This window comes from Pipistrellus hanaki (genome assembly GCF_964339955.1).
Source record: "Pipistrellus hanaki genome assembly, chromosome: 5".
Taxonomy (NCBI): Eukaryota; Metazoa; Chordata; class Mammalia; order Chiroptera; family Vespertilionidae; genus Pipistrellus; species Pipistrellus hanaki.
Genome location: NC_140507.1, coordinates 46,911,154 through 46,936,127, shown reverse-complemented (window position 1 = coordinate 46,936,127; position 24,974 = coordinate 46,911,154). Strand labels below are relative to the sequence as shown.

The window sequence follows — 24,974 nt, the reverse complement described above, 5'->3', positions numbered from 1 at the left end:
AGGAGCATGTAGGGCACATGTTGTGTAACTGCACAGCAGTGTAACTAAAAAAACAGGAGTTGCTTACTGGCTGCCGTAAGGCACATCTTCCTGAACAGCTTCCACCTGCACATGAATATCTGTTATGTTACTTAAAGAGAAGTTTCTGCATGGGCAGACAAGTGCAGGAAAATGAAGGGCGTGTGTGCACACAGCAAAGAACAAGCTAGCTGTGCTTCAATAGTGATTTGGAGTGTGAAAGAGAGTGTGTGGGGGAGGGTATATGTGTGTGTTAGTGTGTGAGTGTGTTAGGGCATGTGTGAATGTGCAAGAGTATATATGAGTGTGTGTGTTAGTGTGAGTGTGTATGAGTATATCTGAAAATGTGTGTGTGAGTGTGTGAGTGTGTGAGTGTGTGAGTGTGTGAGTGTGTGTGAATTAGGGATGGAAAGAACAAGTGTTGTACATTCAGAATTAAAAATAAAAAGATTTGAATGTTGATTCTTTAACTCAGGACATATCATTCTTGCACACATTTGTGCTTTTTCCAGACACCTTTAAAGGATTTTTTAAAACCAATGAGAACAACTAAAAGTAGCATGAGAAAAAGAGGGAAATATACAGTGAGAATATTTCTTTAGTAGAGTGATTTTCAACTGGTGTGCTGCAAGAATGTTTAAAACAAGCAATACCTGACTATTTAGTCAGGGACACTGAGATTGCCAAAAAAAAAAAAAAAATGACAGCAGCCAGCATAGTTATCTTGTGTGAATGAATCAAAATTATACCAATGTTTTTATCAGATTGGCCAAAAAAATTTTTTTTGGCATGCTATAGAATATTAGTAATTAGTTTTGTGTAATTTATATGTCCACAAGATGAGAAAGGTTGAAAATTGCTGCGTTAGTAGAATATCAGCTCCTGGGTTTTGGGTTTGTAGATGTAGTATTTCTCCTTAGTTTCAAGAACAAAATTGTAGCATGTCATTAAGAGCTATATCTTTCCCCCTATGTCTACTGTGTACTTTTTGAAAAGTAGCTTTTTATTATTCATTTTAAGGGTTCTGTTTCAAAAGCAAACATTAAAAAAAACTTTTATTTTGGAGTAGTTTTAGAAGGAAAGAAAAGTTGTCAACAGAGCGTTCCTACGGATGGTCCCCCCTTTCCCTTGTGTATGAGCCCACATTGCCACGGCACCGTAGGCAAAACTAGAAATCGGTATTGGTAGATTTCTATGAACTGAACTTCAGACACGTATAGATTTCACCTGGTTTTCCACGCACGCCCTTTTTCTGTTTCAGAATGCCACATTGTACTTAGCCCGCCATGTTTCACAGAGGCAAACAGAAGGGTCTGGGGGAAATGCCTGTCAGAGGGGAAATGCCTTTTGCCTGGATTTCCACGCTGTTCTAGAGGCAGCGTTGCATAGTGGGCTTCGCTTTTCTGACCAGGCACTAGGTGACCCCAGGCTGGCTTTGGCTGCTCCTTCTTGACAATGCCAAGTACAGAACTCTACCAAGGCGTTCATCAAGCTGTGTGCAGTCTGACTTACAGATAATGGGAGTCATTTAGCATCAGAGCGACATCTGGGCAGAGGAGGAATGCTACCCATTCAGCCACGGCAGTCGTTTCATAAGGGTTTGGCGGTATTGAGTGAGAGTCTTGGGGCCTTTATTTAGAAGTAGACCTAAAACTGTAAGCCACGTGAAGCAAGGGATTGTTTCTGTTTCGGCCACTAATGTCTTTCTAGGTCCCCCTGGTGCCTGACCCAAAGTAGGCTCTCCATAAATATCTGTTGAATGAACAAATGTGTGAGAAGGTGAGAAGCTGCAGGGCGGTAGGAACACCAGCAGAGACAGAGCACACCGCATTTGGCAGAGGAAGGGCCTTTGGCCCTCTCGGTCCCCACCCAGGTGGCCTTGGCCGTGAAGAGGAAGGAATCCTCCCCAGTGGGGGGCAGCTGGGAGTTCTTCAGCTGTTCTCAGCTGGAAGGCTCACTTCACTACATCACACCTGGCTATATTTCAAAGATTAATGAACGGCGTCTTGTCAGGTTTAATATATTGCGCTTGGGGAGTTTACTTTGACGATGTAATCATAAATTCCCTGAGCTGCGAATTACACCTTAAGGACTTAAATGAAGTTCTAGCGAGAACCGAAGAAACAGGAATCACCGTAAAATGCAAAAAGTGCCAGTTTTGAGAGAAAACTGTAAATTTTCTAGGACATTAGGTTTCAAAAGAAGGATTACACACAGACTAAACAAAGTAGAAGTCATAAAAATTTAAAGACACCACAAAACATAACAAAAATAAGATCCTTTTTAGTTATGACAGAATTCTAAAAGGAAACTTATACCAAATTATGCCACCCAAGCAGAGCCATTAATTAACCTAATGAGAAAATATGTTCCATTTCCATGGCCAGAGCATGTAAGGAAGCCTTTGACATTTTAAAATCGGAAAGAAAAAAAGCAAGGCCATTGCACCATTCTAAAAAAGTTTTAAATATTAACTTTATCAGTGAAGGAAATCTGAGGTACTTTTGATAGTAACCTCCGAGGCCCCCTTAGGGAGATTTTTGCAACTGTTGCGTAAATAAAATGTGGATTACAAAAGCGGGATTGAGAAAAAGAAGTTGGAATCAGGGAACAGCCAGGAAACTAAGGCTCAGAACCCTAAGTGGAAGCTTCGCCACTGGCCCTTGGGCAGAACGTCACAGGATGAACTTGAGCAATGCGGGGAGATAAAGAAATGACCTCCCTTCAACCCTGTCCCCTCCCCAAACCTACGTTGACCCGAATAAAGACTAAAGCAAAGCATGGACATATGAAAGTATGTATTCTCAAAACAAAGCAATAGCTACAAACATGCCAAAAGCCAACCCTCTTCCTGGCTTTCAGTAATCCTATTGGTTCCACGATGAGTGTTGCTTACATTACAACCACGGTTGTTTCCTGTCTAGATGGGCATTTATCCTCCTCCTTCCTGAGCCCCTTCAATGCCCCACTTTATGAGTGCAGGTGAGATGTGGGCAGTGCCCAGATGCTCTTTTCTTTCCATCTGAGAAATGGAGACAATAATGTTTCCCATATATTTCCCAGAAGTGGTTTCAAGGATTTGTGAGGTCATTTGAGCAGGGTGCTTTGAGGTCTTCCTATGAAAAGGGCCGTAGGAGTCTAACATATTATTAGTCAGCGTTATTCCATGGCTGCGCAGTCTCGTGCTCACGTAGTTACAGTCAAGAAGGTATTAGTCAGGGATTTATGTATTCCTCCCCAAGATTACTCTTAAAACTGAAATTGCAAAGTGGTCCCAGTTGTGAAAGTTGAAACCAGAGTAGGTACGAAGCCTGTAGGCCTGAATCACAGGCGTCCCAGTGGTGTGTTGTGGCCTGGACAGGCTCCAGGTCCCACCTTCTCTGGTGACCTGTGGGGTAACATGCCCTTTTGCACTTTCAAAGGTGATAGACAGTTAACAGGGGCCTGGCAGCCCTGGAAATTTTGCCTCAAGGTCTGAGGTCAGAGATGTTTTTCCAGCCTGTGCTGGGAAGGCAGCCTAATTATTACTAGCCTGTTGCTCTTGATGATCACGTGAAGAGGTTATCCATTTGGTTCACTCTGTGTGAGTAGAAAGGACTGACTCTTGAGAGCACTGTTTGTCAATCTGAGGTATCACTGGGCTGTCTCTTTGCTTTCCTTCACAGGTAACCATAAGGCCACCGGAAATGTTCAAAGATATACCTAGACTCTGAGAACTCAGTGCTTCCTGACCTGGAGTCCATACCTGAGCTTTAAGAGCCTGGCTTTCAGAATTTTTGACTTGTCCAAAGATCATATTATTGAACCAGAAAATTGTTAAATGAGGGCTGAAGGGATTAATCTTTTTAAATGTGAAAAAAACGCTGAGGATTTTTACGTGGAAGTTGCGTCTTGATGATGAGGATGAGACATTTTAAAATTGATTTAAATCCTAAACTTTAGATTTGTGTTAAATACATCAAACTGATTGACTCTAGAGTTGTTGATTATTAGATCTAATTTTAGAGACAGTAGCTAAAATTCTTTAGTTCATCTGACTGAATCTTAATTCTCAAACTTTAGGGTAAATAAGAATTCCCCGAGGGCCCATGAAAACTGAATGCTGAGCCTCATCACTGGCATTTCCGGTCTGTGTGGGGCCTGAGGATTTTCATTTTTAACAAGTTCCCAGGTGACATTGATGCTGCTGGTCTGAGGATTGTGCTAGAAACATGGGCTGTAAAATCTGGGTCCTAAACTAGACTATTACCACCCTAAATATGGTCCCAGACCAGGGCATCAACATCATGTGGAAGCCTATTGGAAATGCGGGGTCTGGGGCCCCACTCCAGACCCCTGGTATCTAAATATGCCTTGGATAAAGTGCCCAGGTAATTAGTGTGGCCATTAATGTCTGAGAAGTGCTGTGCTCGAGGCCCCTGTGTGTTTGTGTTTGTCCAGTAGCCTGTGATCGTTCTGGATTCTTGGGATTGGGAAGCTCTGAGTCATGTGACCTTCTCTTTGAATACAGCTCTGATGGAACATGACCAAGCTTTTCTTGAGAATCAGCTTTAACACAAGATAGCCTAGGATTCTACTCAATCCCCACTCATGTCTCAGCAAAGAGCGGATTGAGACCTATACAATTTGCCAATGAACAAAATCAAGTGGCTTACGCACACAAACTTGCTTTTACCCACAGGAGCCAAAGTTCCAAGGAGGGTCTCTGGCACTTCTGTCATTATGGATAGGGTGACTCCTTTTGAGCCAGAATGCTATGAACCAGACAGAAGCTTGTGGGTGTCCACCTACTAGCCCCATTGTCCAATTCTACAGAGCAAACACATCCATGCTGCTCTTGGCAGGGCTGGCTGCCGCGCTCCCTGTGTGAAGGCAGGTGTTCCACATCAAATAACACTGACCTGGACCCAAGCAACACAGAGAAAAATGTAAATGAAACTAAACAGTTATGATAAGAACCAGTCGGCCACCCGGTCCACCCTGCCCCAACTCATCCCACCCCCCTCCACCTCCCTTCTTTGCTCACTGAGCTGAAATGCCTGGGAGTATCTTTAGAATTTCAAATGCTCTTTTAAAAACCAGACTCCACAAACTTGGGAAACAAGGGCAGATTTATTGAAGGCCTGGGCACAAAGGACTTTGCCCAGAACAGCCTATCAGGATATATAGTTAAGGACAGGTTTAGAGATTACAATTTACTGAATGTGCAAGAGTTGGCTACAAAATCAAACATTTGGCGCATCTTTCATGTTATTTTGCATTGTTCTAGCAAGTCATTCATTCAACAAGTGTATCCCCAGTAGGATCTGTGGGGAAATTAAAAAATGAAATTTCTTATAGGGGATATAACTGTGAAGATTAAAAAAAGAAGTACAAAGTTGAGAGAATTCAAGACCAGACGTCTTAGTCAGCAGGAAACTCTGTAAAGAATAGAGTGTTAATCTGTGAGCTAGAGAAGTCATGGTCCACAACAGTATGAGCAGAAACTGTGTTGGCATGCTTTCACTTGATGTCTCTCAATTTCACTCATTTGTGGGGTTAATGATCATACACCAACGCCTGGAGGGAGAACCTCGAAACCAAGGTAGCTGGAGAAATGAGGATGGACTGGTGGTAGTGGCTATAAAGCACACAAGGCCTTTACAATGCACCTAAAATGAACCCCCCCAACTCTTTCTCAGTGCCCACAAGGCCTTACATAATTGTCTTCTGCCTACATCTCCAACCTCATTCTTCCCTCTGCTCCCAATATTCCTGTTAGTCTGGCCTCCATGACCGTGACCAGTCATCACTGCCCTCCAGGTCTTGGTTTTTGCTTCTGTTTGGAATACCTCTTTCCAAACTCTCCCTGTCCTCCTCCTGAGATGGGAGTTCTGTGGTCTCCCTGTTAAAAGGAACTCTCACTCCCAATTTCTCTCTATGCCATCATTCTGTTAATTTCCCTCTTAACTGTTAGATTTATCAATTACTATGCAATGAATCACTCTAAAAATTAGTGGTTAAAAGCAATTATTTTACTATATCTCTAAGTTTCTTTTGAACAGAAATTGAGGAAAGGCTTAGTTGGGTGGTTTCTGCTTGGAGTCTCTCAGGTACTGCAGTTAGGAGGTCACTGAAGCTAGAACAGCATGGGGCCAGAGCAGTGGACCTGGTTAGACACCAGTGTCTTTCAGGTTTCATGGTCTCTTCAGGAAGACCAGTTTTAGCTTCTTCTCAGCACAGTGACCTTGGGGGAGTCCAACTGCTTGTATGGTAGCTGAAGCCATAAATTCCTGTGAGAAAAGTAGAAGTTTCATAACCTTCTATGACAGTGACCTTGAAAGTCACTTGGCATCATTTCTAGTTTTTAATGGCCCTGATTCAAGGGTGGGGGAAGAAGACCCTACATCTTGATGGAGGATGACTCTAGGAAAGCATGTGGGAGGGAAGATCTTGTTGCATGCAACCTTGAAAAATACAGTCTGCCACAATACCATGTATTACCGTGTGTAATTATAGTGTTTATTGTTAATGTCTCAATTATATCTCTCTCCTTAGAATGTATGTTCTCTGAGGGCTGGAGCCTTGCCTGTCTTGATTATTCCTGTACCACTAGTGTAAAAGGGATGTGTAATCATTGTTTAACTGAGTGTTGAATGAATGCCCAAATACCAGGACAAGTTGATTCTTCAACTCAATTCTTTCATGAAAGTAAAACACATCATTTGTGCAATGGTCTTTCCCCTTTGACCCACCTGCTTTCTAAAGGATGCACCAATAACTACACAGCAGCAGTAAGAAGTCTCCCCTACTTGTTCCTTTTAAGTTGAGTTCTTGTTTGCTGTTGAGTTCTCGTTTGAAACAGACATTCTGAGGCTCTGTCTGTGTTCCTTGGCCTTCTTGCCCCAGGAGCCCATGACCCAGACCTAATTCTTATAGAGGCAACCTTTGCTAGTTGGGTACCTTCCTTCCTCTAGACTTTTTCTGCTCTATCTAGTTTTACTGGCACTCTAAGTCCTCTAGTATAGGGCAATTGGTATGCAAGGGCATTTTCCCTACAGATAACTAATTGATTATTGGATCACATTTTACTTGGTTATATAGTGAGACATTTGGCCACTGATTACCTTTCCATATAATTTTCCACATCTCAATAAGAAACTATTTGCTGGGCATTTTTTGGCTCCATTTAAGTTTTTATTCTTTAATGAGCTCAACTCTATATTACCCATACCTCAAGTGTTTTGTTAAATTGCTTGTTCTCAGTCCTTAGCATTTTGAGAATGAAGAACCTGCTCTCTATATACCCAACAGGGTACAGCCTAGTCTTCAGTAACGACTTATTAATTAATTGATGGATTATTGTAAGTGTTCTTTCTTAACATGATCGTGTGATGAAATCAGGGTTTCCTAGTCCCAATATCAGGTTTATTGTGTAAATAAAAAGAGAGAATTTATTCAGGAAGAAAATCTCCAAACTTCCTCTTCTTTCCCTTCTTCCTCCTCTTCCTTCTCTTTTTTTCCCCTCTCTCTCTTCTCCTCTTTCTAAATTCCCACTCTCTTTCCATTTTCCCTCTCTCCTCCTACCTTCCTTCTTTGATTTTTCTCTCATTATGGAGGTGAAGGGTTGGGTTTATTTTATTTATTTTTGTTTTTTTCTCTAACTCTGGTAGTCAAATTTTCTCCCTTACATTTGTGATAAGTATAGGACATTGATATGAATGCTTTTTGGAAATCTAATACTGTAGAAGAAATCCATTAGGGGAAACACATTAATATAAAATCTCAGGTCAAAACAAATGGGAGTAAAATACTTTAAAATAAGATCCTAAGAAACCAACAGAAACAATTAAAGTTATTTCTTACAATGACACAAGGAAGTATAGCGGCCAGTCTTCACATAAATCCTTGGTGGAAGGGGAGTCGAAAGTAGGAAAAGGTGTGAGTTCAGGCCCCGAATGGTAGCACAGTGCCTTATGAGATGAAAGCAATAGACCCTCTACATGACTGTCGTGCTTGAGATGCAGCACGCCTCGAAAAGCCTTGTGGACTCGGTTTTTACCAAAGTTGGTAAGGAAGCAAGTCTAGCTAGATAATGAGCAAACTTACCAACAAAGCATTACTGCATTGTGAATTAAACTCATCATCAGAAATAAATGTTTGAAAACAAGATGAGGATAAATATTATCATGAACTTGGCAGTCTCATTGTGGGAGGCAACACAAATACCTAGAAATTTGAAGTAATTAAGTCATTTTAATTTGTGTTTTTTTTTTTTTTTTAAATGAATAGACCAATTAGAATAAACTCCAAGTCCCCCTTCTCTTTTTCTTCTTATCAATCAGAAATAACCAATGTTATCTATTTTGCCAAAGAGATTCTGAGACAGTTTGGACCATCAGACTTCTAATACATTGTATTCATATCCATGAAACACTATTTTTTAAAATATATTTTTTATTGATTTTAGAGAGGAAGGGAGAGGGAGAGAGAGATAGAAACATCAATGATGAGAATCATTGATCATCTGCCTCCTACTGGAGATGGAGCCAGGAACCTGGCCATGTGCCCTCACCAGGAATAGAACCATGACCTCCTGGTTCATAGATCAACATTTAACCATTGAGCTACACCAGTTGGGCCATGAAACACTATTTTGAAAGCACTTTACTGTGGTATCTCTTCTGATGTTGGCAAAAAATGTGGCAGTTATCCTTATATCAAGTTTACCAAATATGAAATAAGCTTAGATGACAATTTCAAATGTTAGCCTTCCAATTGACTTTTAAATATGACATTGGAAAGACCACTGATCAGTGACTACAAGATTCTGACTCAGTTTCCATTATTGGTCCTGCAATCCCACCCCCATGCCATTATCTAGTCCAAATTGTCTAGGGGTATGACCTATGAACACAGATTAATTTATATGGTTATCATTAATCTATAGATATTCTATATTGTTAGAATAGCACATGACCTTAAGTTACGTCTGAAGTCAAGCGAATATGAGAATGCCCATACTGACCCTTTTACCATCTCATTCTCTTGCTCTCTTTGAAGCCATCCTTAACTTTCAGGTATATTTCAGCTTCAGTTTGCATTTAGGGCTTCTCCTCTTGCACATGTCCATAGGAGAAAGAAAACAACATTTAGTTTAATCCTGCAATTCCTTACTCTTATAATTTGTAGGTTAACTTTTGAAAGATTTGGAATAATAGGTCAAATTTCCTAAAATTTTGCTACTCAAAGTGGGCCTGTGGGGCAGGAGCATTGAAATGACCTGGGAACTGATTAGAAATGCAGACACTCAGGTCTGCTTCATATCTGTGAATCATACATACTTTCCACAGGACCCTAGTAACTGTTAAAGTGCCAGAGAGACTGGATCAAAAGACAGAGTGTCAGTGACTAGGGCTAGGGATTGGGGACTTGGCTCAGACATAGCATCTGAGGTTAACAAATGAGCACAGCCCTGATTGGTGTTGCTTAATAGTTAGAGCACCTGCCCAAGCACTGAAGGCTGCGGATTCGATTCCCAATCAAGGGCAAGTACTTGGATTGCAGGTTTGATCCCTGGCCCTGGTCAGGCACTTGTGGGAGGCAACCAATTAATGTGTCTCTTTCACATTGATCTCTCTCTCTCTCTCTCTCTCTCTCTCTCTCTCTCTCTCTCTCTCTCTCTTTTATCCCCCCCTCCCCCCCCCCCGCCTTTTCATCTCCCTTCCTCCTTCTACTCTCTCTGAAAAGCAATGGAAGAAATATCCTCACATGAGGATTAAAAATAAAAAAGAAATGACCACAGTCTTTTATTAGAGATTTGATCTGGAGGTTTGGTGGGTGATGCCTGCTGTTCAAGGTTTGGGGCACTAGAGGGGGGCATTGGGCTGCACAGCTACGTGAGCCAAGCCTCTCTCCAGGAAGCAAGTGGACATCTTAAAATGGTGCATTATTAGACTTTGTTTGGATCTCTCATGCTAGATTGACTCTAGTTACCAAGTAGTGACTGATATTTATTTAGCAAGAAGTGGGTGCCAAGCACTGTGCCAGACCCTTGACATGAATGGCCGCATTGAATCCTCAGAGCTGCTATTGCCTTCTGTCACAGATGGAGAAACTGGGCTCTGGGAGGTCAGGAAATACGTTTATGGCCACACAGCTGAGTAGTGACTGGAAGTGATGGAGGATGGATGGCTGGGGCCTCTGGCGGAGCCTGTGCTCTGCACCTCCACAGGACACAACCTTCTCTCAGCCTCCCCCCAGGGCAGGCCCAGTGAAATAAACAGCTGTGGCTGTTAAACAATTAACGTGGGAGAACAAAGAAGGAAGGTGACATGCTGCACATTCCTAACACAAGTTCTCTGGGAGGTGGGAGGCACAGAGGGCAGTGCACGGGCTGGAAGGTCATCCTGTCCAGTGGGGGTGGGGGGGGGCACTCGCCAGGTGTGGCTGCAGGGCACCTGCAGTGTGAGGTGAATGTTGAATACGCTAATTCTAACGAGTTTCTCTTTAAAACGGATACTTGAGCCAGTTCTTGGAGGCTTTTAAGTATGCCTAGGACGCCTTGGGTATGGGAATCTAATTTTTCAACTGTCAAGTGTTTTGATAACAAATTTCCTGGCTGCATTAAGAGATGCTGTAAGTGTAGAATATGCACCGGGTTTCAAAGACTTAGTATTAAAAAAAAAGAATATAAAGTATTTCATTAATGATTTATATATTGATTACATGTTGAAATGATCATATTCTGGGTACCTGGAGTCATATAAAATACATTATTAAAATTACCTCCACCTGTTTCTTTTTACTCTTTCAATGTGGCTACTAGAACATTTAAAATGATACACGTGGCTCACGTAACACTTCCGTGGGACCATGAAGCTCCAGGGCCACGTTGTCGGCTTCAAGTTCCCACTCTACCACTTAGCAGCTGTGGGAACTCTGTGTCCCCCCGTTTCTTCCTTTGTAAAATGCTGCAGTGCTACCTGCCTCACATGGTCGTTGAGAAGGTTTAAATGAGTTGGTGTTTGTAAAGTGCTCACTGGATGGCAATTCTCTGCGGGTCTTTCGTGTTTCTGCACATCTGATAAGCAGAAGCACCAAATGGCTTTCTTCTGAACTATTTTTTCAAGAATGCTTGTATAGCAAACGGCCTTTGAAGACAGAGGTAGCTTTTCCCTCTAATGCAAAGGTCAGGTAGGTCTGCCTACTGCCCATTATAAAAGATTGGATATCCGAACCCCAAAATTCCTCTTTTATAATTCACCCACTGCATGTGCAAGTATCACCTGGTCCTTTCTTTGGGAATTGGGGCTCAGAGACTAGTTACTGGTTATGGTTATTGCTGTGAGGAACAAACTCCTCTGACTCAGAGGTCTAGTGTCCTGTCCTTGAGCTCATGGCAGGCTGACTTGTTACCTAATAATTACAGTGAAATCCATTCCTCAGTCACACCAGCCACCTCTCAAGTGCCCCATGGCCTTGTGTGGCCAGTGGCTACCGTGCTGGACAGTGCGAAGACAGGGTGTTTCCATCATCGCAGACAGGTCTATGGGCAGCCCTGTTCGAAAGCAATATGTAAATGTTCGAACCAGATCGGCAGGGTTGTTCTATAGTGAATAGCACTCAAAGTTGCTTCCAAGGCATTTTGATATAATTCTCAATGTGTTCACAACTTTAAGTTATGGGACTATATCTTGGTGTTAAGATAAAGGTATAAAATTGTATTTCTGAAAATTCACTATAGCACAGAAGTTCATTTTCTCCCCCCCGCCCCCGCCCCGCAAGGTTTATATCTTTTAAAAATATATTGATTCATAGTAATATTTTTCTTTTAAAATATCTTTTTTTTCTCTTGGTAGAGAAACTGAACAACTCAGTTTCTGTTATTATTACACACAATTTTGGCAGAATTTACACAGCCTAAAACAAGCATATATTTTATTTTATGGTACATATTGCTTTAGCAACCCAGTTTATTTTGAACAGATAAATGGGTTCCAACATCCATGTTTTTGTCCTTGTTTGGTGATGATGATGATGCTGTTGCTGAAAATAAAAACAGCAGCTGTAGTAACAGCAGCAAGGAGCCTCATGACGATGACAGAGCACCACGCACAAGGAGCTACTCTGTGTTGTGTACATTCCACTCCACTGAGCGCAGGCCTGGAATGAGGATATAGGACACATCACTGTTTGCTTTGGAGGCTGAAAGTCATGTGTCCATCAAGTCTTTTCCATGTTCCTATTCGGCCCTTGAAGTTAGCACGGTCTGTAAACCATGCTTTAGATCCTATTCTTTAACAACTGGTCCAGGGACCAGCAGCATGAGCCTCACCTGGGAATGTATCAGAGACACGGAATCTCAGCCCCGCCCCAGACCTACTGAATCAGGGTCTGTATGTTAGCAGAGTCAACAGGTGACAGGTGACAGTAGGCATACCGAAGTTGGAGAAGCACCACTTAAGACAATAAAAATGAGGCCTCTTTGGTTTCTGAGCATGGCATTATGGGCTGAATTGTGTCTCCCCCCCTCCCCAAATTCATATTTTGGGGTCCTAAGCCCCAGTACCTCAGAATGTGTCTTAGTTTGAGATGAGGTCTTTACAGAGGTATTTAAATTAAAATGAGGTCATTAGGGTGAGCCCAAATCTAGCATAATTGGTGTCCTTATAAAAAGGGATATTTTGAGCACAGAGACATGTACTAAGGAGACTATGTAAAGTCACGGAGAAGACAGGCTATCCATAGGTCAAGAAGAGAGGCCTGGAATAGGTCCTTCTCTTATCACCTTCAGAAGAAACCAAGTCTGTAGACACCTGGATGTCCGCTTTCTAGCCTCCAGCGTTAGGAGACAATCAAGTTCTGTTGTTTAAGCCACTCAGCTGGTGGTGATACTGTTAGGGCTGCCCCAGCAGATACCTGCTTACATTTTCTTCTCTATCATGAATTGTCTGCCTTTTAAATAATGTTTCCCAGGAGCTTATGCCCTGTATCTACCCAGAATATGGTATCTATCTGTCAGGGTGCCTACAATAGTGGTCTTGGAAACACAGATCATGGAAGGGACAATTACATTTCTGATAGTTGCAAAACTAGGCACTAAGGACCTTGAAGGGAGTGGTGGCCTTCTTGCAACAGTGCACTTCTCCACAACAAAGGAAACTCACCATAGATCAGAAAGTGTCTCAGAAATGTAGAATGAGAGCTTTGGGAGGCATTAAAGAGTTCAAAAACTGCCTTATGACCCAGCGATTCCACTTCTGGGTATATTTGTATATCTAGAGAAATCAAAAAAGCTAAATAATAATAATAAAATATATATCCTTATGTTCATTGCAGCGTGATTTGCACTAGCCAAGATATGGAAGCAACCTAAGTGCCCATTGATAGATAAGTGGATAAAAAGTGGTGGTACATTTAATTTATACAATTAAGTATTACACAGCAATAAAAAAGAATGAAATCTCACCATTTGCACTAGCATGGACAGACCTAGAGGGTATTATGCTAAGTGAAATAAGCCAGACAGATAAAGACAAATGCCATATGACTTCACTTATATGTGCAATCTAAAGAACAAAATAAAATAAAAAACAAACAAAACAAAAATAGAAACAGACTCATAGATACAGAGAATAGACTGATGCTTGCCAGAGGGGTGTTGAGGGACTGGGTGAAAGAGGTGAAGGGATTAAGAAGTTCAACTTGGTAATTACAAATAGTCAGAGGGATGTAAAATAGAACATAGGGAATATGGTCAATAATATTGTAATAACTATGTATGGTGCCAGATGAGTACTTGAAATATGGGGAGATCACTTTGTAGAGTATATGGTTGTCTAACACCTGAAACTAATAGAAAATAATATTAAATGTCAACTACAATTGAAAAAAAAAAGAATGATGGTATGTGGATGGGAGGATCAGAAAAAGACCCAAAGAACAAACACATCAGAGAAAGTAACAAAGAACTACAGAGGGTGGAGGAGAAGTGGCTGGGAGACTAAGACTGTCTTTTCTCATTGTTTAGCCACCACACATTCATGCAGAGGGGTAGTTCACGGGCTCCTGTCTGAGATTTGCAATTTCAGATTTGCAATGCAGATGTATCCTGGGATTAGGAATATCTAATAACAATACCTGTTAGAGCGGGCAGGAACCTCAGTCTCAATTTATACATAAGGGACCTGAGTGCCAGTGCAGTGAAGACTTACCCAATGTCACCTGGTTAATTACTTGGAGACACAAGGCCAGGAGCCACATCTGACAGTCCTGGCCCAGGATTCTGCAAGTACACCTGGCCCGCATGGCTTTGGTAACTGCAGATCACAGAACAGGGGATCTATGATCATCTAAATTGCTTTACGTGAAGCACATGGATTTTGCATCAAGTAGTTTTAATTATAAGGCTATAAATTTATGAAGGGGATCTGACGACATCTTATTAAATTGCAAGAGTGAGCTCAAGTAGTTTCTGCTGTGGGCACAGTCCCAAGAAGAATGAATTTTATAGTCAGGAGCCACCCGGGCTTCTCCCTCCCTCTTCCTGCCTCCTCTTTTCCCCCTCTTAAATTCTGTTTGTTTGGTTTAACCATAGAAAATATTGTATAGAAATCAAACATAAATTAAGTTATGAAAATGCAGAAGAAATATTTCATCCAAGTTGTTTTTCTTCCTTTTATTCTGTCATTTATTTGAATGATGGTAGGATTTATTCTCCAGAGAAAACCCTTTGGAACGCCAATAGAAAAACAACAACTATTTTTTTCTGATCAGATACTAAGTGTGGCTGCTACTTTAAGTTGTATTTCCATTAGAAAGAGTACATTATTCTAAAAAATTCCCTTTAAAAAGTGCGTGTAAAGAAGCAAGTTCCTTGAACCCTCTCACATTAGCTCTCAGACTCCTGGACAAACGGGAAGCTGATAGTTTTAATAACACAAATGTGAGTATGAAAATTCTTAGGGACAACTGTAGGAATAATGGCCTCTTCCACAGGGAGCCAGTTAAGCAAGTTAAGGGTTACATATCAGGTTCAGAGGTGGGGGTCCTTCTGACTACATCTTGCTGTGATCACGTTGGTATTCAAAGGCAATGGTTTTCTCTCTGGTTCTCCTGGAGACGATCTCCATGTCCCTTTGTAATTCTACCATGTTATCTCCCTTTTCATCTGTGTCTTATTATGTATGTAGCTGAATCAATCTAAAGGAGGAAAACAGAAACCACTTTAAATGTTTGCAATGCAGGGAATGTAATGCAGGGAAGTGATGACACTGGTGAGGGCAGAGCTAAGTCCATCAAGGGACACCGAAGAAACCCAGGTCAGCAGTGGCCAGAGACTACTTTCGGCCCTAAGCTGTGACATTCACCTTGTCATTATTTGGCAAGTATGCAGGAGCTGCTCTGAGTCTGCCAGGGATTTTAAAAGCAGGAGATATGCCCGCTGGAGATTTATAATCTGGTTGGAGAGGCCAGATATGCACAGAAAATCGAGAGTGTGACTAAAGGCTAACTGGCTGGGACAGATTCTAAGACCTGAGAGGGCAGAGCCTCAGGGAGAGAGGTCTCTGGTGTTTCCTGAGCCACCGTGGAGTGAATTAAAGGACACTTCTCATGGTGTCACATCGCCTAACTTAAAGCTTCTAGAGTCACTTAAGCGAAGGGACTCTGTGAACAAGCTTGTAACACGTTTTATTCTCTTAGAAATAGTCATCTCTTGTAGTGAAATAGCTTCTCCTCTTGACGAGTCAGAGCTGTATTTATCTAGGGAGAAAGGAGACCTAGATGAAAGTATTTGGCTCTCCTAAAGAATATTAGCAGAGTTAATATTCATGTTCAAAAGAGCATATCTGAGCTTACAGAAATACTCTCGGTGGGGCTAACTGGAAGCTAAGTGGCAAGGTCAACAACATCTTGGGGTACCTGCCATCCCCCTTTTTTAGTGCTTCTCCCCTTCCTACATGCTTCTTCCCTTCAGGTTGGGCAGTCAGGGCTCTCAACTGCTCTTCTACACTCTCCACTTATTAATTCTTACTTCAAGATCAGATTGAAGTCACTTACAAGTTAGAGTAAATTGAAGTCAATATAATATCCATGGCTGCCTAATCTATCCACACAGTGAAACTGACCCTTAACATTGGCATATATTTGGGGGAGTAACATTTTAAAATTAGAATATGAAAAATGACAAAAGGCAAGAATATGCTGAAGTAGTTTGGGTATAGGATATAAAAAATGATGTTCATATAGTCAGTATGAATATTTAGGAAAACTTTTAAACATTAAAATAAAAAAGAATTTTAAAATAGCACATGTATATCAGGTCATAAGATGAAGTTTAATACATTTGATCACGTTAAAGGGCACAAAACACAGTCAGTCTAACCAAATTTCAGGCATGCATTTACATAAATATATTAAATTAAGAAAAGAAATTATACACTTAAACATCCTTTCACCTAAAAAAAATTATTAAATCCACAGATCAACAATAAAAACCAATTCTCTGCATTTACCACTTCAAGATACAATTGTTCTATTTTAAAGATAACACAAATACACTTGTTAGAATTTATATGCATTATACATATATTATATATTACATAGATAGTGTGTATACATATGTAGTGTTTGTACAGATAGATAAATATATATACATGGGTGTGTGCACATGTACAGATACACACAGATGTACTTTAGGCCATCTGTACTATTATTGCTTGATTCTAGTGCTGAGCTGAATTGGAGTTTGGTTGGGTGTGATTAGTGTCTTTTGCTTCAAACATGTTCATTATGCCCATTGGGCTCACAATCCCCCACTATCGATGTCCTTGTCTTTCTATATCACATAATCACACTAGGCACTTCAATAAATATTTGCTGAATTAACAAATGGCTGGTTGACTGAATAATAGAAGGTTGGTTAAAAAATCAAATTCAAATTTCTAGGGATTATCTGAGCTATAGACTTTGCATGTTACTTTTCAGAAGAACATTTATAGAAATCCCAACTACTACATATATTAACTCTGCTGCCTCAAACCTGAACCTGCTTTTATACTTGTTCACACAGCCTTCTGCCTCTTATTAACAGGAATTCCAGCAAGGATTGGTTCTGGTAGCTTCTGTGTGTGAGATTACAGACAAATTGTTGCTCTAATTGTCAACAACCTGAAGGAAAATAAACAACTAGCAAAACTAAAATGTATTAAAAGGTTGATAAAGTTATTTAAAATTCTTTAAAACTGCACAAAATAAATCACAGATAAAGCCCCGAAAGACAAGGGAGTTTCTTTTCAAATTTGTCTTATGCCGAGTAAGGATAATAATTCAGTGAATTCTTTTCATTTTAATTAGATGGGCTTCTTTTAAATAAATAGTCTTCTTTCACATATCCTAGGCAATCAAGCTCCAAAACTTCCAATATACTTCAGTGTCATGTATCCTATTACTACATAATTCTTGGTGAAATGCATGTCCAAATATGTCCTATAAGTGTAATAAGATATGGGAAATATCTGATCCCTGATAAGGTCATCAACTTGATTTCTCAATAATGTTATTACAAATAGACTGTATTAATGTATTAAATCATATTAGACTCTACCATAAATGAAATAATACTTTATTCTAGGAAAGTTATGCCTCAGATTTTAAGAGTATGAGGTAAAGAAATGTCCAACATATATTTTTGGCATAGACTATACCAAACCTGATTATACATTGTTCATCTGAATGGAAACTATTGGCCAGCTATTTCTTAGTTCAAAAGGAAATGTACAAGAATAAGTTTTTAACTTTGAAGACAAAGTTTATTTTATAACTGTCTTCACAATTAAAAACTAGCTATTATGAATTTCTTATCACCGTTAATGTTCTGTTCTTTCTATCTTATGTGCTAAAATGAAATGTCTTTTGAACTTCAAAGATTATAGCCAATTGAGATAACTCACCAAACTTTTAAGCGAATTTGCTTATATATGGACATATGTATTTTGATTTTAAATACTTCATCTACATATGTAAAAACATCTTGACCAAAACATGGAGTATGTATGTGAGACATAACTTTAGATTTCATATTGATATTTTTGGGGAGTTTTTGGTAAGCCACTATATAGTCTGGCTAAAAAAATAAAAAAGCAATAACAGGTTTTAAGCCTACTTTTGTGTTGATACAAAGGATCCATTGCTTATTTTTTATTTTCCAACTAATTTATATATGAGCTATATCAAAAAATCCAAGTAAATAATGGATCTATCTTGGGTTTGTATTTAATGAAGAATTTAAGAAAAGTGCTAACCTTATAATTGAACAAATCTCATGGCAGCTGGAGAAACTGCTACTGTGATTGACAGGAAACCGGCACTATACCACTCCCTCCTGCCTTCATGAATACGTCTCACTGCCATGGACACCTATTTTAAGGCAACTTCCAAAACTTATGAGGAGATATTTAAGAGAAAGGAGTGTTGAAGTTGGCTAGGACTAGTGTTTGACAGGTTCTATGATCATGCTTTCAATATTTTTAATATTGAAATGCTTCTATTATTAGGTTTCCCGCCTTCTTTGACATCCTGTGAAGTATTGGAGGTCTGGCTAATTCGTGTTGGTGTGATGAAGAGAAAGAAGGTAAGAAAACAAACATATATTTCCTTTGGCTGTTCTAAAGAGGAACTTTGCAGCTATTGCCAGCGTTCACGATAATAGGCTCACTAACTTCCTGGGGGTAGTATAGAAAAACACACGTTTTCTGGGCATGGAACTGTTGTGTTAGTTCTCTGCAAATTCAGGGCTCAGCTGGGGTGGGAAAGGAGACTGCTCCAAAGGTTTCTTTAAACCAGTGGTCTCCAACCTTTCAGATCTCAAGGACCACTGATTGGCAACTGGCTGGGTAGATGTTAATGGTTGCTGCCTGAATAGAAAATGGCTACTGACTTTCCTTACTGTCAGCTGAAGCTCTCTCCTGGGGATATTTTTGTATCTTTCCTGCAGCTGTGAGGGAACACCAGCTGAACTAGAGCATCTGGGCTGGCAGTCATTTCTGCTTCTGGTCACTTCTTTCAATGATTGTAATAGATCAGTCTTGTATGTTTATATTTATCTGTTGTTCTTCATGGTACAGAGTCTGAGCAAATGTGATATCAGGAGACAGTATTTTTCAGATAAATAAATAAATAAAAGATAGTAACCAGCAAAATGAGTAGTAGCCTACCCCAGGACATCTTCATTATGGGTGTACTGGGGATGTCTGTTTTGTTGAGAGAGAGAGAGAGAGAGAGAGAGAGAGAGAGAGAGAGAGAGAGAGAGAGAGAGAGAGAGAGAGAAAGAAAGAGAGAGGAGCAATAAATAATTATCATAGATAATATTGTGTAGAGATGCTCAGAAACTTTATTAATCAGCCAACTACAGCTGCCTGTGTTATACCATATTTTTCCTCTTACAAGTTTAGACTTAGTTTTTCTTTTATGTTTTAAAGCTAAGAAAGTTAGACTAATAAAAGTTTAAATTAATGTATACTTTAGAAGACTCTAGTTGTAACATCTAATCTCATAACTTACACCTAGCAGGCTTTGTTGTATAGCACATGATTCAGAGATAAAAACAATATTAAAAAGAAATACAGGGTGTCCCCCCAAAATGTATACATACTTTAGCAGCTGATAGCTCAATTTTGAAAATTTTAATAAATACTGCCTTCATAATTATTCAGAGTGTGGGGATACATTTTTGGGGACGCCCTATATATTAAAAATTGTTAGTGCATTATTATGTAATTATTTTCAAAGAAATAAATACAGAAGAACTGCCTGCTCTGAAGTATGTAAATGAAAAAGAGTTTTCTATTTAGGTTGTGTGCATATATTGTATGTGTAGGTTTCTTTGCTCTTTCTTTACAAGATAGTCCATAAATCTGAAAAAACATCTGAGTATTCTTTGTGATAAAATAAAAAATAAATTTTACAAAAGCCACACTGAAAATTCAAAGAAAAGTGCTTTTTTATCATCACTCAGATTTCTGAAATTATCCCTTCTTTTGTACTTTAATAATATGCCAATTTCATTTTCTTCTAATTACAATCTATCACTGGCAAGAAAACAAAATTCTATTAACTAGGACAAGAGTGTGTTAGAGCCGATACCAGTTTGGCTCAATGGATAGAGTGTCGGCTTGGGGACTGAAGGGTCCTGGGTTCGATTCCGGTCAAGGGCATGTACCTTGGTTGAGGGCATATCCCCTGTAGGGGGTGTGCATGAGGCAGCTGGCCGATGATTCTCTCTCATCGATGTTTCTAACTCTCTATCTCTCTCCATTCCTCTCTGTACAAAATCAATAAAATATATTTAAAAAAAAAAAAAAAAAGAGTGTGTTAGAAGCAGTGGCAGGAAGTTTTTTCCCCCAAATTCTTTCTCGTCTACCTAGCAGCATTTCATATTAAACTGACACCCACATATTACACTCCAGAACAGATAAAGCCATAACAATATATATTTCTCTATTTCACTATTTCATCTTGATCTCACACACCTGCATTCACAAGGACATTTCTTCCGTTCTAACTGTGTGCTTTATGAACCGAGTTGGTGGAGATGCTGCCATTTGTGGGAAGAAACAATAACTCTTCCTTAGCTCCCACTGTTTAACCAATTTCTACTTGTCTCTCATTATCAATTATTTAAGACAATTCTCCAGTCACAGATTTTAAAAATCTACTTGAAATAATAGTTCGAAAAATGTTTGAAATGACCAACTGAGTTTAAAATATGTAGCCATCCTTGTCCAGCTCATATTGCTTCGTGGTTGAGCATCTACCTATGAACCAAGAGGTTCTTGGTTTGATTCCTGGTCAGGGCACATGTCCGGGTTGCGGACTCAATCCCCAGTGAGGGGCAAGTAGGAGACAGCTGATCTATGCCTCTCTTTCTCATCTATGTTCCTATCTATCTCCTCCCTTCCTCTCAAAAATCAACAAAAAATACTTAAAAAATAAAATAAAATCTGTAGGCATCCATTACTAGTGCTGTTTATATCTCTTCTAAGAACAGAAAGAAATGACTCCAATGAGTTTTCTTTCTTTGCTTGGGTATGATGACCACAGATCTTGTTACCTTCTTTTTAGAAGATTGTGATCTTTCATTCTAATGACTCACAATAGAAAAAGCAATGACACCTGGGGTCTATATGTTTTACTAAGTCATCTTCCACTTAGGAAAGGACTGTATTAAAAAATTGGGGTCTGCTCAACTTAATATAGCTATTTTTTAAATAGGAGAACTAATGATAATATAACACCTTGTCTATGGGACATATTATTTTGGAAGAGATGGAAAGATTCAGGATATAAGAAGAAACACTGGATTTTCCAGATTTTCTTGAATATATAGCAGTATTCTTATTGTTTTCAGTGAAACTATGACCGGGAAGAATGTGTAATAAAACTGCACAATTTGACAGATTTAGACAGCTGGCTCCCTCACAAAAAGTTCACATTTTGTTAATGTCACCATGTTGAATAAGGGATGATTAGATGGTAAGGTCCATTTACAAAAATGGTTGTCAGGACATTTTTTTTTTTTAATTGTGAAACTTTCTGTGATGGAATTCAGTAAAAGGGCGATGAAGAGAAAGCGACGGAGACAAAAGACCGCTATTAACCTACAGATGCAGGCTACTGCAGGGTTCATTGCAAGATTTGTCACACTGTTGGGCCAATGAAGTCTTAGTGTGACTAGAAGGGACCACCCCTTTTCTGGGGTAAGAGGGCAATTTGGTCTCCATGCTCATTTAATTCTGAGACGTCTTTGAATAGACTGTCCATTGAATCTAAATTGTGCAAAATTATGCATGCACTTTTTAATGCAGGCCATTGTCCCCTAAGCACTGAACCAAGATTTCTCAACCCATTTCCATTTGGCATGAGGTCACTTGAAACTTAAGTAATCATATATGGAAGACAAGAGCAGTGTGCTTAACCAATCTTTCCACAGTGTGGTCTCTGTATACACGCTCACTGTGCTTCCATTGCAACTCTTCCCACTTTAAACCAATAGAGAAATAACCAGTTTACAAGATTTTGTTCTTTTTCATTGAGGTTCCTATTCCTGAAAGGAAGGAGCAGGTTTGGAAAGTCAGCCTGCGCTGCATACTCTGTACTACTCTCCAATTTAGATTCTGTAGGAACAGCTGTTTGCTGGAGGGCAGCCTGTAGTGGGTGTGCGGGTGTCACGGGTAGGTGTTTTTTTTTTTTTTTCCAGTAGTGCAAAGAGGCCTTATAACTTTGTTATAATCCAGACATGGGGAGAGCTGGCCTTGAAACCATTAAGAAAAATGTCTATCCAACTTTTTTGCAGTTGTGAGCGAGAACATAGCATTTCCTTGAAAACCTGAATAGAACATTTACAGAAATTTATTCATACATTAACCAAAGAGGAATTTCATTGAGATCTGAAGGAACATTTACATGAAAAGTCATATTTGGCAAGAATTGTTATATGAAAAATTTGTACAAGTGACAGCTTACATAGCCAGGATTTGTTTAAAAGCGAGTGAGCTCTTCTCCAGTGAGGTTTGGTTGATGTGCAATCTGTTACGCTCTAATCACATACACTGACAGTCTTGCTACGGTGAAAAGCACTTTACAAATGTTTAATGCTGGCATTTTATAAGGATTGGCTGTTTTCTTGCTTTTTCATCCGTCGTTAAGGATTACATGTTGGCACAAGGACACATTGCTAGGTTAGATCCACAGCACATTTAAGACTGTTTGCTTTCTCACTCCCCTTCTTTCCAATTAAGGTGGTGAAAAATGTAACTTTAGTATTTTACAGGACAGGGTAAAGGTGTTTCATCTAGGTGATGTCTATATTATAAAAATAAAATAAAAAATATAAATATGTAACACAAACCCAGTGCCTATTGTTAAGTAAAATATACAATAAAAGCAGACCTTTTAGGAAGATTGGTTTTAGAATATGCTGTTATGATTTAATTATAAAACACTTGAGAACAATCTTGATATTAAGCTAGAGTAACCAGATTTCTCTGCCAATAAAAAGGTAAGTGCATAACATTCTGTAATTGGATACAATGATAGAAACGGAGATTACAATTTTAAATCAAGTTGCCCATTTAGAAATTCATCAGGGAGTTCTGAAACATTCTCACATTATTGTCCTTTAATATAAAAATATTGCCTTTTTTATTAGATCCATCAGATTGCACAGTAATGGTTCAAAACTCCATTATAGTTGACTTTAGTTATTACAGACAGAAAATTCCTGGGAAGTCAAATATTCTCTTCTGGTAATATAAAAATCCCGTTATCAATTTACAATGGAATTTCTGTGTAAATTACTCCACACAAGGAAATATATATATATATTTAAAACCCATGTGTTACGCAACCACACATATAGAGGTTGTGAGTGTGTGTGTGTACGTGCGTATGTGAACAAACATGCCAACATACACACACAGAATCTGCACATTTCTGGAAACTATTTTTAAATTAATAAAAGAAAATGAAATCACAGGAGTGTGTAGCAGGATAGCAGTCTTTCTTTTTAATGACAGGAGGAAAAATAAATGCCCATTGGAAAGGTAGAGTCAAACAGTCCCAGTAACTATACAATGTAACTTGTTAGATCCAGCAAATAAGATGTCATGTCAATGATCTGATCAAGAATACCTGCCCTGGTCACTCTGCGGATGTTTCTGTCCACTTGTTCGCACTGAGGACCAAGGTATCCCTTTTTACAGAGGCACTTGTTGGGTCTAACACAGACACCTCCATGCCGACAGGCTGGCTCACATTTTGCTGGGGAGGAAAAGAAAAGAGCAATACAATCATACTCATGTCCTGTATGTCAGAAACAGCACAAACAGTCGATGAGGAAGGGAAGGGAGGGAGAGGAGGCGGAAGCCAGTCACAAAATAATCCAAAAGATAATACAGACAAGAAGGGAAAAATGCTTTCAAACACACAGATATTTGGGGACCAGGCCTCACCAGAGAATGGGAGACATCACCAGAAAAGCATGGATCATGAGAAACAACTTTTTAATCCCTTGCAAAATGGACTCTTCGAAAAAAGGATCTCAGTTCTTTGCAAGTCTCGGCCCCATTAGGGCATTTCCATGTAATGCTGTGTTCCCACTCCCCCAGGGAGGACCTCAATGTGGGAAGGGCCTGGCCCACGAGAGAGGCTATGGCTTGAGTATCTCCAAACAGCATGAAGGGATGGCCAGGTGTCAGTCCTGGCTTTGATGGAGGAGTGAGCACCTGGACTTCCTAGGACCTCTCCTCATTGCTCCTACGAGGTACCCAGCATATGCTGCCTCCCAGCACACGTGGAAGGCCCTTCCCGGGGCAGTGCAGTTGGCCAGTGAAGGATGTTCTTAGCAATCCTTTTCAGGGCTTCTCTACAGCACAGAATCTCTCCATTAAAGGACCATTAGCACTACAGTATTGGTGGAATGTGAAGATTTACTGCTAAAATGAGATGAAGAGAGAAAATTGGGTATATGACTTAATTGCCTTTTGCTGATAGGATAAATCTGGAAGGTACAGCCTGTTGGCAGAATCAAATTCCTTGAATACATTTCCTTATACTTTCAGGGGACAGGGTCATTTTAACCTTTTCAACACAGTAATAAAAAAGGGGCCTGTGGTTGACACATGGAAAAGGGAGAACAAAAAGGAAATAGACTGTTCTCTCTTTTAAATTTGTGGGAGGTGAGTAAACTGTATGAGTATAGGCATACAATTCTTGCTTGGCTCACAAATATCACAAATGATTTAATTTTACGAAATGGTTCTCATTTATCTTATATGTTTAAATTATTTAAATTGATTTACTGGAAAGATTAAAGTACTTTATTGAAATAAAACTTAATGTTAGCTCAAAGAATATCTATTTTCATTTATATCACATATTATTATTATTAATACCTATTATGGTTTATTGTTTAATGT

The 24,974-nt window shown here is 39.6% G+C and overlaps 1 protein-coding gene and 1 long non-coding RNA gene across 4 annotated transcripts in view; one reads left to right on the top strand and one right to left on the bottom strand.

Moving 5' to 3' along the window:
- Nucleotides 1–12,106: 12,106 nt before the first annotated feature.
- Nucleotides 12,107–24,974, bottom strand: part of HHIP (hedgehog interacting protein) — a 95,098-nt gene continuing 82,230 nt past the window's right edge. The window contains exons 13-15 of one of the 3 annotated variants that reach the window (XM_084886340.1): nucleotides 23,689–23,817; nucleotides 14,214–14,318; nucleotides 12,107–12,162 (exon numbers count right to left, since the gene is read on the bottom strand). In XM_084886340.1, coding sequence (XP_084742466.1) covers nucleotides 12,122–12,162; nucleotides 14,214–14,318; nucleotides 23,689–23,817 — 275 coding nt within the window. In that variant the 3' untranslated portion in view covers nucleotides 12,107–12,121. Of the gene's footprint in view, nucleotides 12,163–14,213; nucleotides 14,319–19,306; nucleotides 22,861–23,688; nucleotides 23,818–24,974 lie in introns of those variants that run through there. The other 2 variants (XM_084886341.1, XM_084886342.1) reach the window with 2 other exon arrangements.
- On the top strand, nucleotides 16,294–21,037 carry LOC311623843. The gene is made up of 2 exons (XR_014795214.1): nucleotides 16,294–19,257; nucleotides 19,304–21,037. It is a non-coding gene; the product is annotated as an uncharacterized lncRNA (long non-coding RNA).